At 42.6% G+C, this 21,045-nt stretch overlaps 1 protein-coding gene across 2 annotated transcripts in view; it reads left to right on the top strand.

Annotated features, from left to right (window-relative positions):
• diaph3 (diaphanous-related formin 3) overlaps positions 1-21,045 on the top strand; it is an 814,225-nt gene that overhangs the window by 576,915 nt on the left and 216,265 nt on the right. For both annotated transcript variants that reach the window (XM_060941746.1, XM_060941747.1), the window contains 2 exons: positions 2,522-2,647; positions 20,523-20,686. In XM_060941746.1, coding sequence (XP_060797729.1) covers positions 2,522-2,647; positions 20,523-20,686 — 290 coding nt within the window. The remainder of the gene's footprint in view (positions 1-2,521; positions 2,648-20,522; positions 20,687-21,045) is intronic.

The following is a 21,045-nucleotide window of genomic DNA, read 5'->3' as shown; positions in this document are numbered from 1 at the left end:
TCAAAAACGTTCATCATAGTGTGGCACTGTATTCTCTAATTCTCACTGCTTATAACTCTACACCTCCCCGGTGGAGATGAGCTGGGAAACTGAAGGAACAGCTCCCTCTCTGATCCTGACTGTCTGACCTGTTCTGTCCAAATCCTCCGTTCTGAAGTGTTCACTGCAGAGCGTGGATGACGGAGTAGCAGAAAAGCCTTCCCGTCGGACAGCTGTCTCCCACTGCTTTTTCATGTCTTTATTTTCGGGAAACCTACATAGTATGTGAAAAGTTAGCTAAGCAACTAACAACAATCAGCGTAGTTACGAAGGAAATACTTCGTTGTTTGGAGACAGGTTTCACCGAGCGGCTATTATGCGCGAGACTTCATATTAGCCACAAAGTCAGGAAAATCTGTTCGTAAAATTACGTTATAATGACCAAATACAATGAAAAGTATTTTTCCAGTCTCACCTGTGAAAGGTAATCCCATGTGCTCTCGTTTGGACGGTAAACCTGTTGGTACAGTTAAACGTAGCACATGAATGAGGCATCTTTATTCTCGGCTACTGTCTAGACGCTATAGAGGTTTTTCACCTGACGTCACAGGGTCACGTGACGCCCCGGTGTCCGCCATTTTGAAGGTCAAGCTAGCTAATGTCAACAACATAGTAGCTAGTATGTTACTGTAGCAATGTTTACGTTCAGTCATTGGGATGACTGTTAAAACCTTTCAGTCTCAAGTTTTTCCTTTACTGTATTTACTAGTTTACTGAGCTAGCGCGCTCGCTCCCAGCCTGCCCGAGCTAGTGCGCTAGCTCTGTAAGCTAGTAAATACAGTAAAGGAAAAACTTGAGACTGAAAGGTTTTAACAGTCATCCCAATGACTGAACGTAAACATAGCATATACAGTAACATACTAGCTACTATGTTGTTGACATTAGCTAGTGCTGACAGCTAGCTGCTAGTACACTGCTACAACTACACCGACCCTAATAATACAGTTCTTGGTCATTGCCTGGTAACAGCAAATTTATAACGGGCCATGTCTCAACAGACTAAGAAGTTATTTCAATGACATTTAATAACATTTTGTTTATCCTGAGGACCGAAAGTAAATGAAAATGTGAACAAACCTTAGCTGTAATAAGATGGCGACCACCGGCTCCAGGGACGACCCGCTGATGTAGGCATGTGACCCAGCCTGACACAAAATATTTGTAGGCATCCAAACTCTTATACGCTTTCAGATCAATACCTGTGTATGGCGATGGGTTTTTAACGACATAGGTATACAGATCATGTGGGCCGAAGTCAGGTAAAGACGAGGGCTTCGTGTACTTCCGTACGTCAGTGAACAATCCTGGTGGAAGCAGGTAAACGTCGTTCTCTAAGCCTGCTAACCTCAATTTTTGCAAATACCTCTCCCTCTGCTCGCCCTGTAAATGCCCTACGTCGCTGGATAGTGAAGGTGTTTTCTGCATCTCGCTCCTTTTTCTTTTATGTTTTTCGTTTGTCGCCTTCCTCGCATTCAAACTGATTCGAGCCGTGACGTCCAAAATGGCAGCCTCACATGACTTGGTCACGTGGGTGAAAAACCTCTATACCAGAGACGGTTGACGAATCTCCACTTTGCCACATCCAATATGGCGGCGAGGATGACGTATGATTCTACGCAGAACGCGGCGTCTATGTTTATATGTCTATGGTGGAGACGACAACTAATCCTTGGCGAAGAACCAAGCGAGCAAAACTGGCCATGCTCTTTATTAGGATGGATGGTGTAATATATACGGTAGTAGTCATTTGGCTTGCCTTTCGGAGGAAGCTTGTGTTGACTTTCCTCTTCCCCGATTTGTTTGTTCTCTATGTTCAAGGAAGCTTTATAAAGCCCATAAGGGGTTTACAGTAATATAGTTATCACACAGTCAGCTGTACGTCTGTCATCTGACAATACGATGCACACCGAATTCTTCAGAATAAACACACAGTATGTCAAAGCATCTCCGTTTATCTAAACAAATAAAGGAGAGCCTTGGAGGGTGTCAAGTCGGGTTGTTGAGCCACTGAGGGATATTTTCTCGAACTGATTTCTTTTTGCAAAAGAGACCTTTTCACGAGGCTGGCGCACTTGAAATTCTTAAGGTTTTAATAGGTTTAGATGTGAAATTCTTCTTCGCTTTTTTTCCTGTGAGGTCTGAACTTTGGTCATCTCCATCCTTTCATATCTCGCCAGCCAGTGGTCTCTCAGCATGATCGGTTCACAGATAATAATGATCCGGTTATAATTGGTGCCCATGTGTTTGCCAGTCAGTCAGTAACGTGCACAGTTTGTAACTCGACGTCTCGCAGAACAGATCCGCTTCCATGCCAACACATCCGTCCTGCTGCATTACTCCATCAGTCTTAAAAAAAAAAAGTGGATGATTATTAGATTATTAGATCACACCAGTCTTCTTTTCTCTTGCTAATTGTGCTACGGATGTCATTCCCTGCGTAGCTGCGTCCTGATAAACACGTAGTGTGTGTTTTTGTGTGTAGTCTCGGCGGAGAACCTGGAGAAGAGTTTGAAGCAGATGGAGAAGCAGCTGCTGCAGCTGGAGAAAGATCTGGACACCTTCAGCTCCCCTGACAACCAAGAGGACATGTTCTACAGCAAGATGGCCATATCCTTTATTACACACACACACTCAGACTTGCACTTATACAGGCGTCCAAGTGCGCGGAGTATTTGCAGAACCTTTCACCGCATGCCTCCTGCTGCACTCTTTCAAAACAGAACGGCTAAAAAAAAAAACACACACACACTGACTCTCAGTTTCTAATCAGAGCCCAGGTCTTTTTGTAAGACTGCCTGTGTTTTTTAATTATTAACCACAAATGTCAGCAGGTCATGCTTCAGGCTTCAAGCAGGTGTGTGCTCAATAATAGAGTTTCACACCACATTTCCATTCTGCATCCAGCCTCACTGTCTCTCTTCCTCTGCATTTCACTCTCAGCGCCTGAGGTGCTCTTCTGGCTTCTCGAGCACTTTGGGTTTCCTGTTTACTCCAGTCTGAGGATTTTTGATGAACGACTTGCTGCATTATTACTACTTCCTTATCTCGCTTTGCCACATACATGCATGTCTACACCGGAAGGAGGTTCTGTCTCGATATCACTCCATTCTCATAAACAAATTTCTTCTTCTTCTTCTTCTTCCCAGGAAGCCGACGTTAAAAGCACAATATTGTGTCGTGTTGATTGTGTGCTGAGGGTAGGAGCTGATACCTGTGCTCCTCTCTCTGACATGACTGGGCAGGAAGCAGTCAGGGGAGATCATTATCCTGCACGGCCTGTGTGTGTGTGTGTGTGTGATTGATGCACTCATGGCGTTTCCTGTTGAAATGTACTGTAGCAATGGAGGCTGTTTAGCCGAAAGTTTCTCAGCAAGCATCCTGCGCACCAGCTGAAGTGAAGACGAGAAACACGCCAACACGTTTTTTGATATAATGATTAGGCGTGTCCTGCGTTTGCATTGACAAAACACAGCGTCGTACAGTCATACACCAGCAAATCATGATTTACACTATCGTAGCAGTCACTTCCTGATTGTACGACAGATTGTGGCCGAGCAGGTGTTCAGCGTGCAGGTTTTGGTGCGTGATTGCTGAGCACTGAACAGACTTCCAGCGAGCTGATAAGCTGTATTTAAGGAATTATTTCAGCTCATCATTTTCACAGCATTTGACTCGCAGGTTACTCTGCTGAACGTGTTAAAATGGACATAAATAGTAGCTTTCCACTAAATATGGAGTCTCAACATTTAGTCGAAAACTGGCTAAATTGGTTCCTCGCAAAGGGTTGCAGAGTTGTTTTTTTTTTTTTTAAACCAGACTGAACTGAACAGGTTACATAAAAATAAAAAATACTGTAGTGGAGCCTTTGAAAGGAAGGGGGAAAAAAAACAGCCACAGTTCAGGGATTCCAGTTTTCTCAACACAAACCATCACAGCTTCTGTGTTTCAGCTTCCACAATCACATGCAGCAGTGATGCTGATTACTGGATTTAGCTGAAGGCGGCTCATCAGGCCAGAGAGCACGAGTGTGTGTTTTTATTTAAATACTTCCTGGTCTGATTGAATAAATACGTCATCTAATATCGATCACTAAACCATGACACTTGAGTCCACACAGTAGCTCATTATAATATTTATTAAGGGACGACTCCGGTCACACTTGATTTGCTTACTGTTTAGTTCCTGAATACTTGAGCAGCATTTTAGGAAGTGTATTTATTGCATGGTGTTACCATCTTTGTTTATATTTCAGGAAACCGAGCCGTTCAAGTTTGGTGGAAAATACCACAGCAGGGCTCGAAATTCTTTTTTTTTTTTTCCACCAGCCAGCCGGACTAGTTCCCTTCCAAAGTAACTCGCCAAACAGAAAATCAACTCGCCAAAATTTGTTCATGTATGAATTTTACTTCTGTCAAAAATAACGCAAAAGAGAGTAGTTGCCATTGTTCAAGACTAATGTGCGTTTATTTCAAGACCCGAGTATTTTGATACTGTTGTTAAATACATAAATGAGAACAACACAGAGCACCATAATATAATATCAACAAATAATAATATATTGGAAAACTTGGCAACTTGGCGTATGAGTATTGAAAACAAATCTACTTACTATCATGACTATCGCACCCAAAATATGTCCAGCATGCTTTCTGTATTTAACCATTTATGAGACAGAAAGCATTAGGAGCTTCATATTGACTACGAATCAACTTGAAAAAAAATGAATTATTCTATAAGACTCGTATCGCAGCCAAGGCCTACCCTGCTTCCACGTTTGCTTAGAAGTCCTTTGTCGTTTCTCCTCTTCAGACCGAGGTCGCTTTGTCCCCGTCTCTGGCGGTTTCTGTACACCTTTCAGAAAATTCCACATCGCAACGGAGCTTTGGCAGATGTAGATGTAAACAACAACAAAAACACGTGTTTAAACGGGCGATAATGTGGCCACATCTATTGAATTTGATAACGTGATGTGGCAGCGGGGGCGTGGCCAAGCGTCGGTCTGTGAATGGAGGGCGGAGTCAGGGAAGGTAAGTGGTGGAATCATTGCACCTGATGGGGATTAACCTGTGTTTGTGTATCTCCCGCAGTGACCGCGCCCTTTAAAAGGAGAGGAGAGCAGAGAAAGGGAGCTCGCTCTCTCTCTCTCTCTCTCTCCCCCCCCCCAACCAGAACACGTGTGCGCGCGCGTGCGCGGCTGGGAAGTGATAAAAGGCTGAAAAGCTAGCAATAAATAGTTCATTGAGAACTCAGTTCTGGCCTGCCGTGCTTCTGTGCTCCACCCACCTGGTCCAATACTACACGTGATTACCGCGATATTCAACGAGATGCGTTATATGCATGTGCAGTAGTGAAAAAACCCACAGCCTGACTCGTACACAATATGATTCGGAATTCTTCGGTATTTTCCGTCCTGCCGATAAACAAACATCGATTAACACAGACACGGCACGCGCTTAATATGTGGCGGCTTTAGTTGACGGTGTGTCTGAATCTTCGCTTCATATATATTTTTTATTTTCAACTAGCCAGCCGGGATTTATCAGATTTTCCATGGGAGAGGGGTAGGGTTGCAAAATTCCTGGGAATTTTCCAGAGTGAAAAATTTCCATGGGAATTAAAGGGAATTTTGGGGAACTTTTCGTGAATTTTCTAAAACCAACTTTACTTAAAAATTGATACCAAAAAAAGGTCCTTTTATTCCGGTTAGGATATTTCTCTGGGTCTCTGTTCTGTTCAGAAGAACATGCAAGCAAAAACAAGCATGGAACTAATTAAACAACTGAGAAAATTAATAACCACCAAATGTTTTACAAAAACAATACGGGTTTTCCCTGGTACATGTATAATGAATTAAACAATAACTTTAGACGTTGTGAGAACTTCTCTTCAAAAGCAACTTCAACTCTACTTATTTTGAAGGCTGCTTCCTGTAACTTTTTTTTTTGTTGTTGTTTACTAATTATACTTCAACAACTTGAATTCCTTTTTCATCTTACAACTGGTTTGTAAACCGTATCCTGTCAAGTAATTTGCTTGCAAATGATGGGATTAGAAGTAACGATTAGGGTATACAACGCTATTAAAACAACGACATTAAACAGCCTTGCTCCAGATTCAAAGAAAAAAGTGGCACTAATAGATTTTACAAAAAGCAAAAGCTTATTTCAAGACTACTAGTAATTAGAAATTTTAAATTTTTTTTAAATATTCCTTGTTATTTTATGATGATACCTTTGTGATTAAATCTGTAGACAAGTCTTCAAGTTTTGTAAGAATTTTGTCATAAAAATGGTCAAAATTGAGTTTTTGCAAGATTTTTAGAAATCACTACTTGTTATGCAATGAGTTAGATTTCCAGTTAATTCTTACCAAAGGGTACACTCTAGAAAAATAACTGATTCAATTCAAAATTACTAGATATCTTGTTCGAGGGACACTTAATAGAAATCTATTCAAATGCAGATTCGAGAAGTCCCCAACACAATATGTGTAGTAGACCAAGGGATACAAGACCTTCTGCACTTTTGTGGTAGGGAACTTGGGAATGCGCATTTGACCTTTGACAATTTTGACTGGGTTTCTATTAAGTGTCCCTCGGACTAGATATCTAGTCATTTTGAATTGATTGTTCTAGGTAATATCATGGAAAAAGGTATTTTTATATTAAAGAAAAATATCTAGAAAAATTGCCACTTTATTTTGGAATAGGGAGTGGCCACCCTTAGGCCTAATTTGTTCTGATATAATTTTAACTTCTCTGTGCTAATGTTGAGCCATTATAATACCGAGATATATTTTCAAATGAAAAAAAAAAAAAAATCCCAGCACTGAACATTTTGAACCATTCAGCTGCATGTTTTTTGGTCCTCATGGTAAGTTCTACAAATCACTGATTGTGCCTTTTTATGCAAAATCGACAGCAGTTTGAATTTTCCCCTTACAGAGTCACACAAAGCAACATCAACACTGAATGTTCCCCTTATAGAGTCAAACAACATTGACATGGCCATTCTTTGCCACTCGCAGTGTAGTAATGTTCTAGTCTGTTTGCATGTCCTCATCAGATTCAGATGAACTGACTTCAAAGTCAACTTCTGAGTCAACTTCAAGTTTGACCTTATTGATTACCAATTTTTCCACCCTTTCATTTGTGAGCCTATTGCGCAACTTTGTGTGAGTGCTCCCAAATACTGATCAGTTGCGCTCAGAAGATGCTGAGGTTGGTGGTATTTGCAGAATGATAGAAGCAATGGGAGATAGGGCTTCAGAGCTACACAGGCCCTTCCACCATGTAGCTGCCGAGATATGCTGAGCTGAAGCCCAAACGCAGTTACCCTTCCACAACCATCCTTGGCGCGAAACTCTGCCAAGCTAGCCAGGACCTTCCCTTCATCAAGTTCAAGGTGATGTGCCAAAGTAGAGAGATCACTTCATACGCCCATCGTCCAAGTCCTGTCCATGACACTTGGGATCTAGCATATGTGAATTGCTGCATACATGAATTGGTTTCATGCAGAACTTTTGACGCTTCTTGAGGAATTTCAGGACGTCCTTGTCTTCTTGTTTCTGCATTGGGGATTGAGGAAGAGCTGTAGTGTCTGCTTCAAATCTTTGGAACATCAGAGAGCAGAGCTTTATCTCCCTCAATATGGGTTATGGCAGATGCAATTGGGCTAAGGACTTCCAGAATGCTTACTATGTGAACCCAGAAGACGTCATTATTTTCCTGATGGAAGCATCTATCTCTAGTGACTGCATAATTGCCGGTTCTTGCAGAGGTTCCTTACCATCAATGAGGCTGTTAAACATAACTGCCCCCCCATCTAGTTTTGCTGGGCAGCTTGAGGCTGGTATTCTTGTTTCTTGCCTTTTGCTTTGCACTGAAGGTTGCTGATACAACTTGGTGTGCCTTGACATACTTCACTCTACCCTCTTGGCTTTGTTGTACAGGCTCTGTGCAGTTTGTAACTCCATTATGTCACCAAGGAGCAGGCTCATTCCATGAGCTGCACAGCCAATAGGGGTTATGTGAGGATACTCATTGTTGATCGTTGTCCAGGCAACCTTCATGTTTGCTGCATTGTCAGTTATGACAGCAAATACATTGTTGGGTCCAATTTCCTTGATGAAAGGTTTTCATCTCATCTGAAATATAGTCGCTACTGTCTCGCTGGTCTTTTGTATCAGTGCTTTTTAAGAACACTGGATGCGGTGGGGAAACAGCCTAGTTAATAATCCCCTCTCCGCGAATGTTGGACCATCCATCAGAGATCACTGCTACACAGTCCGCATTTTGTATCGTCTCTGTTACTTTCTCATGAACACGCTGATATCCGGCTTCCAGCAAATGTGTACTCAATGCATGTCTTGTTGGAGGTTCATATGCTGGGCGGATAGTATTGAAAAATCGTCTCCAGTATACATTTGATGTCAACATAAGTGGTGACCCTGATGCATATATCGCTCGTGGTAAGCATTCATCTGCAGCCTGCTTTGAGCTGGTACTCATGGAATCAAAGTAGAAACTTCCACTCAAGAATGGCTTTGCAGAAGACTTGGAGCTAGCAGGAGAAGATGACCGGCTTGGTGTTGATGAAGCATATGCTGAAGTAACCGATGCTGCTGATGACATTCCCGTTGTACTTGTAGATGGACCAGGATCGGCAGATGGAAATACTGGTGTTGGAGTAGGACCGGATGTATCAAGGACCGTTTGACTGTGCATCTTTTTCTTTGAGTTTTTTGGAAACTTATCACATTTCTCCAAGTGTTTCTGTTGTTTGGTGGCGTTCTTAACACACTGCTTTGAGCAGTATTTACAAAGGTAAACATCTTTCCCATCTTTTTTTTTTGCGATGGAAAAGTGCTTGAAAACACTGGATGGTACGCGTGGCATATTTCAAAGGCACAAAAAGAAAAGAGCAGAAAAATCAGCACCCTGTACTGCTGCCAGCTACTATAATGAAGACGGGAAACCCTGCTCATGAAATGTTTTGATATTTAGAATCTTGGAAATTCCGAAAATATGTAAAATGCTGCCAATTACAGTATTAAGAAGTTGTAAGGGGAAAATCCTGCTCATGAAACGTTATTATATTTAGCATCTTGGAATTTCCCACAGAATGTAAGAGTGGCAAGATGCTTTATTTGAAGAACAATCCCTAATTGAGATTGAGAATAATTTTTCACTGAAAAATCTGAATATAATACTAATGTTGAAAAACTAAATCCTTTTATTAATTGGCCTTTAGCAATATGTCCTATTCTTAATTAGCACAAAACAGCACATAATCGAAAGAAAGACTTAACATGGGTTTTAATTTGTTTTTCTGGGTGATGAAATGTTTTAAAATGTTTAAAACTTAATAAATGCCAAAATTGAACTTTCCACCCCTTTGCAACCCGAGAGAGGGATTTAAAAAAAAAAAAAAAGTCCATGCAAATGTCTATTTCAGAAACCATGGTACGAGTCAAAAGTGATGACGTGAAACGAAACAGAACCACTTCAAATCGCTGTTAATGGATAATCATCGAAAGGTGTCGATTTGTTATTTAGGATTATGTAGCACAAATTTTAGTCGAATACCCCTGGTCTAAACGATTGGCACCGATATTTCAAGGATAGATTTGTAGAATTTGTGATTTAATCATTGTGTTCTCTCATCATGGACATCCAGGATTTCAACTGTGGCAGCATGAGAGAGACAGAGAGAGGGGGAGACGGGGAAGGAGAGAGAGAGACGGGGGAGACAAAGATGGAGAGAGACACAGAGAGAGTGAGTGTGCGATGAGGGGGAGAAAGACAGAGGGAGAGAAAGAGAGAACGTGACAGGGACAGAAAGAGAGACAGAGGGGGAGACGGACACAGAAAGACAGACGGGGAGGGAGAGAGACACAGAGAGGGGGGAGACAGAAAGATGGAGAGAGAGAGAGAGCGTGCGATGAGGGGGAGAAAGACAGAGGGAGAGAGAGACAGAGAGAACGTGATGGGACAGAGGGGGAGATGGACACAGAGAAAGACAGACGGGGAGACAGAAAGCTGGAGAGAGACAGAGAGAGAGCGTGCGATGAGGGGGAGAAAGACAGAGGGAGAGAGAGAGAACGTGACGGACAGAAAGAGAGACAGAGGGGGAGACGGACACAGAGGAAGACAGACGGGGAGGGAGAGAGACACTGAGAGAGGGGGGAGACAGAAAGATGGAGAGAGAGAGAGCGAGCGTGCGATGAGGGGGAGAAAGACAGAGGGAGAGAGAGAGAGAACGTGACAGGGACAGAAAGAGAGACAGAGGGGGAGACGGACACAGAGGAAGACAGACGGGGAGGGAGAGAGACACTGAGAGAGGGGGAGACAGAAAGATGGAGAGAGAGAGAGCGTGCGATGAGGGGGAGAAAGACAGAGGGAGAGAGAGAGACAGAGAGAGAATGTGATGGGACAGAGGGGGAGATGGACACAGAGAAAGACAGACGGGGGAGACAGAAAGCTGGAGAGAGACAGAGAGAGAGCGTGCGATGAGGGGGAGAAAGACAGAGGGAGAGAGAGAACGTGACAGACAGAAAGAGAGACAGAGGGGGAGACGGACAGAGAGAAAGACAGACAAAGGCGAGTGGGGGAGAGAGAGCGTGACAGAAGGGGAGAGGGAGACAGAGAGAAAGACATGGAGGAGAGAGAGAGACAGATGGGGAGGTGGAGAGAAAGACGGGGAAAGGGGGGGAGAGAGAGATGGAGAGCATGCATGATGGGGAGACAGAGAGAGACAGACAGAGAGGGGAGAGACAAAGACAGAGAGATGGAGAGCGAGCATGACATGGGGGAGACAAAGAGAGAGAGACAGAGAAGGACATATGGGGAGACAGTGAGAGAAACTGAGAGAAAGACGGACAGGGGAGACAGTGTGAGAGAAAGATAAACAGAGAGGGACAGGCTGGTCTCATTTGATTGGATGCCCTCAAAAATGTTCGCAGCTCTCCTCGGTTTGTTTTCCCTCCTTTCTTGTAAAGCATTAATTTTCCCGTTTTAGCGTCTCATCTCTCGTCTCATTCCGAGTGGTATTAGCACTAATGTCTGTGTCAGACTCAGTCCCAGGAGCTGTCCAGCACATGCCTCACTTCATTATGGAATAGATGAGTTCTTCATCCTGATGGGGGGGTGTGTGAGAGAGAGAGAGAGAGAGAGAGGACACACAAGTGTGGCTTGACAACATCAAGTTACGCAGGTGTCCCGGCGTGCTCCGAGTCTGATCCGTGTTTGTTTGGTAACTGCAGCAGTGTATGAGCTGTAGTGGAAGGTGTGTGTGTGTGTGTGTGTGTGTGTGCTTAAAGCCCTGCAGTGAGGAGTGCATGTCGGTTTGTCAGTGAGTAAGAGGAGTGAGTGCTTTAGGCTTTGAGCAGTGTTTGGCAGGTGGTGTGTGTGTGTGTGTGAGTGCAGAGGAGATTTGAGTGAAGCTAGCAGGGGTGTGTGGTCAGTGTGCGACTCTTTAGAAGAGAGAGAGAGAGCAGTAAGAGGACCAGTTGCTATTATTAAACCCGGCTAATGATCGCTGACAGGTCAGATACTTTTCTTGACGCGTATTCCTTTTTCATCTCATAGACACGTCTCTCTCTCTCTCTCTCTCTCTCTCTCTCTCTCTCTCTCTCGTGCGCGCTCCATGTCCACACGCCTCACATTGCCGTGTCCTTGTTAACATAATCTCCATCCACCCCCTTACTTCATCGACCTAATGAAGTCTCCCATGCAGAAACGCACACACACACTTTTCATTAAGCGAGTAATTCCCTGGTGTTGTTCTCACATCAGTGATGCGGTGGTGCGAGCAGATGTTTCGCTTTGTAAATCAGCCTGCAACAGTGCAGGTGGACTCTGTCAGCAGAAAAGTTCTGTCATTAGGACACCCTCAAGACGCTCAGGAGTGCCCAGCGAAGGCACAGCAGCCCCTGTCAGCTGCTTCTCTGTACTTGGTGGTGAATAAGTCATGAACGCTGTGCTCTGTGACACTCGCAGGCCGAGGATCGATCTAGGCTTCAGTTGCTGGATGTCCACTCATCTCTCCACATCACTGCTTTTGAAAGAACAGACGACTTGTACATCAGTATTTATAGGTTGTAAAGCCATACTGGGGCAAGGACAAATCACTGTGTGTGTGTGTTCTTTCAAATATGTTTTCAAGTAATCCAATAATTTGCGCTATATTTCCCATCTGTTTCAAACACGGTCTCGTGAAACGACACTGCCATTGCTTTTCGAGGCAGGTTTATTGTATCCTTCCGTTCAATACCCAAGCATTCTAAAACTGCCACTAGACGCATGAAGATTGGGGCTGTAGGAGTGTGAGCTCTGCGTCTCTTACACCCTCCGACTCAAACACATTTGGAACAATACAGTGTTTGGTCATAGACAAGTACAAACGAGGAAGGAAACTGTATAAATAAACTGTAGTACATCTGTTGGTTGAGCTACATGTCCTATTGCAAGGTGGAATCCTTGTTCTTTTGAGTCTTTTCCCGGGTTCGAGCCGGAGTTTGGCTGTGTGGAGCTTTGCGTCTTCTCCCCACATCTGGATTGGTTTTCATCAACGTCTGGCTTCCTTCCACCTCCCAAAAACATGCCTGGATTTGGATTGGTGGTGATGTGAATACGTGTAGGATAAAGCAGGCAGTGAGAGCGAGTGAGCGAGCTTCGAAATGGTGATGAAGGAGACACTCACTCTGCACTTTTTTTTTTTTTTTTGTCTTTGCTCAGTTGTTCAGCCATTAAATAGTACTCATGTAACAATCCACCAAATTCATGATTCGATTCCCAATATTGGGTTTATGATGCGATTTATTTTTGAGATTTTTTTTTCTGTATTGCTAGACAGACACCAGCTGTCGGAAACAAATTCCTTGTGTGTGGCATCAAACTTGGCCAATATACGTGATTCAAATTCTGGAAAAAAAATTAAATGAGGAAAGAAAAAAAAAAATTTTCATGTTCTTTATCAACTTGAATGTTCCTTTTGCGAAATGAAAATAGAACACCAAAAAATTCCATGAAATTGAGTCGTACATGAGTTGATATCCGACGAGGCGCGTAGCACCAAGTTGGCTAGAAGCCATGTATGATGAGATTGAGTGGAGTAACGGTTTTATTCTGTCCACATTCACTGGCTTTTGAGAAACTGAGCATTTTTATTTTTTGCAAATTCGATAAATAAAAACTTTATACGAAACATCCGACAAAATCATCTCCGCTTAGGCGGACTTCTTAAAAACCTGTCGATGGCCGCATGAACTGACTTTATTGTCTTAAGAAAGTGCCGGGGGCGTCGTGGCTCAGGTGGCTAAGGCGCCATACCATAAGTCCAGGGACTCGGATTCGATTCCGACCCGAGGTCATTTCCCGGTCCCTCCCTGTCTCTCTCTCTCCTGCTCATTTCCTGTCCTGTCTCTACACTGTCCTATCCAATAAAGGTGAAAAAAGCCCAAAAAAAGTCTTTAAAAAAAAAAAAAGAAAGTGCCGTCTTGCTGTCTGTCGTGTTGAGATATAGAATAGCTTTAGACATTTATTTAATTCTTCCTTGGACTTTTCAGTTCTGTAATTTTCAAACTTCTTTTGAGCTTTTGAACCAGTCAAAAAAAATTAAACAAATTTTAATGCTTAAAGATGAAGAATGTAAACAAACCGGAGAAATGACGGGACGAACTTGTGAAAAATGCGATGATAATTTTTGAATAATAAAAAAAAAAAACGTTCTTACCATCAAATACTTTCATTCCATATTTTGTTGCTTTTTTATTTTGTTGGGGTTTTGTTTTTGAGTAGTTTTTTTTTTTTTGGTCAAGTATGTTTTATTAAAGGTAGATTGCATAATGTAGGACAGGAAAAACAGTCTACGTTTTCAGAAAAAGGAATACAAAAGAAAAAATACAGCAAACATATCCCACCTAAATAAACAAAAGTATGTATCAGGGCTCGAAATTCATATATTTTTCCACCAGCCAGCCAGACTAGTTCCCTTCCAAAGTAACTCGCCAAACAGAAAATCAACTCGCCAAAATTTGTTCATGTATGAATTTTACTTCTGTCAAAAATAACGCAAAAGAGAGCAGTTACCATTGTTCATGACTAATGTGCATTTATTTCAAGACCCGAGTATTTTGATACTGTTTTTTTTTTTTTTTTGCACACTTTACAAATTGGCATTTGCTGTTCCACGTCCTCCTCGCGATATCCAAAAAAATGCCAGATGACTGACCCCTTACTAGTTCTTTTAGGAACCAATTCGTCCGCTGCCATTTTTAATTTGTCACTGAAATTGACAGAGCTTACACGGTCAGAGTCAGCGCTGTAAACCGAAACTAGGAAATCTTCCCGCAAGTTCCTTTCAGCACCTAGATGTCGCCCGGGATTGGTTGGCGAGTGCGTGACGTTATTGTTTTTTTTACCCTTAGGCAGCCTCTCACGTTACTGCCTGAGGGACAGGGAGAAAACCACCGGAACAGGTTTTAAACAAACGTAACAAACACGAAACAAACGCAAGTTTATATGCCATGTTAAATAGTTATATGTATCGCACACAGAATTTTCAGAGATATATCGAGTATATTCAATATATCGCACAGCCCTAGTCTGAATCTTCACTTCATATATATTTTTTATTTTCAACTAGCCAGCCGGGCTGCCTAGTGACAGGAATTATTACCCGCCAAATGACAAATTAAGTCACCTCGGGCGACCGGACCACCATGAATTTCGAGCCCTCGTATACCCTCCCTCCCTCCCTACCCACCCCTTTCGGCTCAGAACATGACATGTCGATACATGTTGTGATGGAGAATTAAGGACAAAAAGTAAAAAAAAAAATAGAGTGACAGCGGACAATCACTTGCACAAGGAAAGTCGGTTACGGGTTATTTTTAAGGGCAGCCAGATCCTGTTAAATTACAACTCTCTGTTCCTCAGAGCAAACCTTATTTTTTCAGGGTGCAGAGGGTCAGTCAGTTCTTTGAGCCACACCTTAAAAGTCGGAGCCGCCTCCTCCTTCTTTTTCCAGAATGTCAAAATCAGTTTTTTGGCTGTAATCAAGCCGTAAGAAAGAAGTTGCCTTTGTGCCCTTCTCAATACTTAGAGTTTTTATTTAAAAATTATCTGATTGATATTGACGAGTAATCCAGTCAGAGAGCCTGACCGCTTTCCCGTGACTCAAAAAGGAAAGGCACCGGCAGTTTCCCGACGTCACGCGAGCAGAGTTTTTACTCTGTTGTACCGACTTCAACCTGCCGTTCCTCTCAAAGTACTGAACAGATCTCAGCGAGAGAAATTTCGTTGGAAAGCAGAGATTACACATTTTTTTTTTTTTTAATGATCGAAAATATTCAAGAGTTAAGCAATGACAGATTTGGAAACTTAGATGAACGTCTGCATACACAATATTCACAGCACAGCCAGCGAGCATCTACCCGTAGGCTAATTTTATAAATAGGATCAAAATTCAGTACGGCAGTTGTAACAGACAGCTCTGAATACGAAATCAGACTCCATGTCTGACTGGAAAAGGTCGTAAACTCTTCATGAAGTTCGCTATTGCGCAATCAAACCCCTCACTGATTATGGCAGAAAGGATGTCTGGGCCAAGTGAAAGAACTCACTTATGAAAGCTCATGTCCGCTGGTCTATTTTTGTGGCATTATTGGGTTTTACAGAGCTTCACCAGCATGAGCCGAGTCGAACAGGAGGAGAGCAGCTGCTGTCAAAAACATTTCACCTTACAGCTAGCACATCCGTCCGTGAACCCCACACAGGAACATGCTGCATTCCATAACGACAACTCGCACTCACTTAAACATTCCACTGAGGCCTCTCTCGCTCACACGCAAGTTTTGATGAGCTGTGAGATGAACTGTCACCGAAGTGGGGACACTGCACCAAACAAAATTAATATTTAAGACAACATTAAAGTCGGAGAAGATTCGTTGCACCACTTAAAGAAAAAATTCCTGAACTCAGTTCGGCCTCTCTCTATTGTTTCGAGAGGACGCAGTGTACAACCCCGATTCCAAAAAAGTTGGGACAAAGTACAAATTGTAAATAAAAACGGAATGCAATGATGTGGAAGTTTCAAAATTCCATATTTTATTCAGAATAGAACATAGATGACATATCAAATGTTTAAACTGAGAAAATGTATCATTTAAAGAGAAAAATTAGGTGATTTTAAATTTCATGACAACAACACATCTCAAAAAAGTTGGGACAAGGCCATGTTTCCCACTGCGAGACATCCCCTTTTCTCTTTACAACAGTCTGTAAACGTCTGGGGACTGAGGAGACAAGTTGCTCAAGTTTAGGGATAGGAATGTTAACCCATTCTTGTCTAATGTAGGATTCTAGTTGCTCGACTGTCTTAGGTCTTTTTTGTCGTATCTTCCGTTTTATGATGCGCCAAATGTTTTCTATGGGTGAAAGATCTGGACTGCAGGCTGGCCAGTTCAGTACCCGGACCCTTCTTCTACGCAGCCATGATGCTGTAATTGATGCAGTGTGTGGTTTGGCATTGTCATGTTGGAAAATGCAAGGTCTTCCCTGAAAGAGACGTCGTCTGGATGGGAGCATATGTTGCTCTAGAACCTGGATATACCTTTCAGCATTGATGGGGTCTTTCCAGATGTGTAAGCTGCCCATGCCACACGCACTAATGCAACCCCATACCATCAGAGATGCAAGCTTCTGAACTGAGCGCTGATAACAACTTGGGTCGTCCTTCTCCTCTTTAGTCCGAATGACACGGCGTCCCTGATTTCCATAAAGAACTTCAAATTTTGATTCGTCTGACCACAGAACAGTTTTCCACTTTGCCACAGTCCATTTTAAATGAGCCTTGGCCCAGAGAAGACGTCTGCGCTTCTGGATCATGTTTAGATACGGCTTCTTCTTTGAACTATAGAGTTTTAGCTGGCAACGGCAGATGGCACGGTGAATTGTGTTCACAGATAATGTTCTCTGGAAATATTCCTGAGCCCATTTTGTGATTTCCAATACAGAAGCATGCCTGTATGTGATGCAGTGGCGTCTAAGGGCCTGAAGATCACAGGCACCCAGTATGGTTTTCCAGCCTTGACCCTTACGCACAGAGATTCTTCCAGATTCTCTGAATCTTTTGATGATATGATGCACTGTAGATGATGATATGTTCAAACTCTTTGCAATTTTACACTGTCGAACTCCTTTCTGATATTGCTCCACTATTTGTCGGCGCAGAATTAGGGGGATTGGTGATCCTCTTCCCATCTTTACTTCTGAGAGCCGCTGCCGCTCCAAGATGCTCTTTTTATAGCCAGTCATGTTAATGACCTATTGCCAATTGACCTAATGAGTTGCAATTTGGTCCTCCAGCTGTTCCTTTTTTGCATCTTTAACTTTTCCAGCCTCTTATTGCCCCTGTCCCAACTTTTTTGAGATGTGTTGCTGTCATGAGATTTCAAATGAGCCAATATTTGCCATGAAATTTCAAAATGTCTCACTTTTGACATTTGATATGTTGTCTATGTTCTATTGCGAATACAATATCAGTTTTTGAGATTTGTAAATTATTGCATTCCATTTTTATTTACAATTTGTACTTTGTCCCAACTTTTTTGGAATCGGGGTTGTAGTATCTTGGGTTTTCTGACAGCATGTATAACGACATCTCCGTTTTGCGTTCTTACAAAGCGTGTCCAAGAGAAGAGATGGCATTATGCCGTGTCACATGACTCGAAGCAGGAAGGATTTGACATGCAGAGCTTGAGCATGCAAATTTGAAATAGGTTTAATTAACACAGCTGCACGACGCATCGAATACTAAAGGGGTTTCATGTTCATCGGTGTACGTCTGTGTGTCGGCACATGTGCTGCTTTGATCCGTGTTCATCCTACATGGTGTCATTTAGAAAAACGGGGGTTTGGTTAGAAATCTACATTTTAGCCATTGACATTTCCCGTTCCATTGAATCGGACACTGTTTTTTCCCCTCTGTGTCTTTTCTGTTTTATCTTCTCTCTCTGTCTCTCTCCCTCCCCCAAGCTGGCCATTGATTTCTCTGCGTCTGTACCTTTATGTGGACAGCTCCCGATTCGTTCGCTATTGTAAGAGGAAAACTTTGATCTACTTCAAAGATTTTCACCCACCTCTCCCCCCACGTCAGTCCTCTGTTTTCATCCGACTAGTTTTCAGTTAATAAAGCTGTGTCTGTGTGTGCGCGCGCACATAGACAAGATCAATTGCCTTTCAAACGTGTCTGATAGTGCTTAATAACCGCTCTAAGTGGATGCAGAGCTGTGAAATGCAGTGAGCTAAAAGGAACTTGGCCATCAACAAATCCACACTGCCAGCAACATGCCAAGTGAATCCTTACAGCTGGAGTAATTTATGTTTGCACCGAATTGTCTGAGATGACGTACCATGAAAGATAAAACACATCGTCTCGTCTCATCTCATTATCTCTAGCTGCTTTATCCTGTTCTACAGGGTCGCAGGCGAGCTGGAGCCTATCCCAGCTGACTACGGGCGAAAGGCGGGGTACACCCTGGACAAGTCGCCAGGTCATCACAGGGCTGACACATAGACACAGACAACCATTCACACTCACATTCACACCTACGCTCAATTTAGAGTCACCAGTTAACCTAACCTGCATGTCTTTGGACTGTGGGGGAAACCGGAGCACCCGGAGGAAACCCACGCGGACACGGGGAGAACACGCAAACTCCGCACAGAAAGGCCCTCGCCGGCCACGGGGCTCGAACCCGGACCTTCTTGCTGTGAGGCGACAGTGCTAACCACTACACCACTGTGCCACCCTAAAACGCATCATTTCTAACACAATTCATACCAGCACCAAGATTTAGCACCGAATTCTGTTTAACTCTGATATCGGGATTAAGAAGAACGAAAAGCCGTAACTGTAGAAATGCTAGGATGTGAGAATTTGGAAGATTTCATCTCAAATAAGTACAAGATGACGGAAGAATACAATTAATACGGGGCATGGTGCTGTAGGAAACTCATCCGTGATGTGGTCGTGTGAATGTGCGCGTCATGTTTTATTCCTTTTATACCACAGCAGTACTTAAGTTATTCCACGAAATCGAGTCGTACATGAGCTGATAGCTAAAAAGGCGCGTAGCACCGAGTCGGATATAATCCATGTACGATGAGATTGAGTGGAATAACTGTTTTATTCTATCCACATTCACTGGATTTTGAGAAACGGCGCATTTTTATTTTTTGCAAATTCGATAAATAAAAACTTCTTATACAAAACGTCGGAAAATCATTTCCGCTTAGAATGTAAACTAACCGGCGAAATGACTGTAGCAATTTGTGAAAAATGTGATAATAATAATTCTTGAAAAATAAAAGATACATTCTTACCATCAAATACTTTTATTCCATATTTTGTTGCTTTTTTTTTTGTATTTTTTGGTGTTTTGTTTTCGAGTAGTTTTTATTTCGTCCTTGGTTGGTTCAGCAACACGCGCCGCCATTTTGTTTTTCTCGACTCACGGTATATGAGCTGATATCCTAGTAGTAGAGTAACCAATCAGAGCACATGATTACTCATATCCGGTGAAAGTGGATAGAATAACAATGATTACTCTTTATTATTATTCAGAGACGTCCACAAGCACCGGCAACCGGCGGTTTTCTGCACCTCCATAGACGGGCTATTCAATCCCAGAAAGAAAAAAAACCCTTGCCTTTCAACGCTCAAGTGATTTATATAGTCTCTGCTGCCCATAATTTGCTGCGAATCCAATTATTCCACCATGAAATCATCTTCAATTCGGGTTTTGCATGACCGGAAGCGATGCCATATTTGTTGATCAATTCTCGCGCTCTGATTGGCTGAGCCGGACCACGTGACCACGCCGTATGTAGTTATGTTACAGAGCCAGGCAGCGTACTACAGAGGGGAACTGAGAAAGCCAAGCACACATACATCTGGAGGGAAACTTCATACATATTTTGCAAGTATTTGACAGGGAAATGGTTAGTAATTTATTAGCTGAGAATGCACCAGAAGGCATGAAAATCTCAAAATTTGGGGGGGCGGGCATGCTCCCAGACCCCCCTAGCATTAGTGCATTAGCCACCTACGACTTGTTTTTAACCAGCTACCTCAGATTTTCTGGAGAACCTTATTATTATTGTGAATAAAGAATGACACATTGTACTTTCCGTCCATTTATAGTAGTTTAATGTTGTGAATCATCCCGGTAGAAACAGGTTAGCGCCTGTTATCAGTTGTTGTTATTTAGTTAATGTCAGTAAATAGGCGTTCGTTCCCTCACCATGCTCTCTTTCTTCTTTATCTTGAAGTTAACATGAAAGAAAATGCAGCATTATTTTATTTATTTATTTATTTATTTATTTATTTATTTCCGAGCTGGAAAATTAATCAACACTATGTGACCAATCAGAACTGAGCATTCAGCAGGCGTGTAATCCTTAACTCCAGAGCCTCACAGCTTCTCCACTCAGGCAAGAGAACAGTACCAGAAACTGGTCATCATGCACAACAACATGAACACGCTGTTCCAGAACATGGTGGAGTACTTCACCATCGACCCCAAGAAGACCTCCGTGGATGAACTCTTCACAGACCTGAGTAACTTCAGAGCCATGTTTATGGTAAGTGGTCGACATGATGATGATGCTTTCCTTTTTATTCTTATCCTCTGAGATTTCTAGCCTATTTCCAGTCTTCTTGCTTCGCTGAGCACGCAGTGTTAAAAGCACATCCATAATAGCTAACTCGAATCAATCCAGTTGAGCTGCAACTCAAATCCGAACACACTTCAAATGGACAAGCAGTGAATTAAGAGGATTCGAGCAAGTTTGTTCAGTGTCTGCTTTACATGCAGCTTCATTACGAGTTAATAACCCAAATAAAACAACCTAAATAGCAATAGTGTCAACTGATTGAAGTGTTACTTTGATCAAAAAAAATAACAAGTGGACAATCAAATCAGAAACAGTGGTGCTTGAAA

Source organism: Neoarius graeffei, chromosome 15, assembly GCF_027579695.1.
Source record: "Neoarius graeffei isolate fNeoGra1 chromosome 15, fNeoGra1.pri, whole genome shotgun sequence".
In the NCBI taxonomy this organism is placed as follows: domain Eukaryota; kingdom Metazoa; phylum Chordata; class Actinopteri; order Siluriformes; family Ariidae; genus Neoarius; species Neoarius graeffei.
Note: the sequence above shows the minus strand (reverse complement) of the source record. Positions and strands in the feature narration are given on the sequence as shown.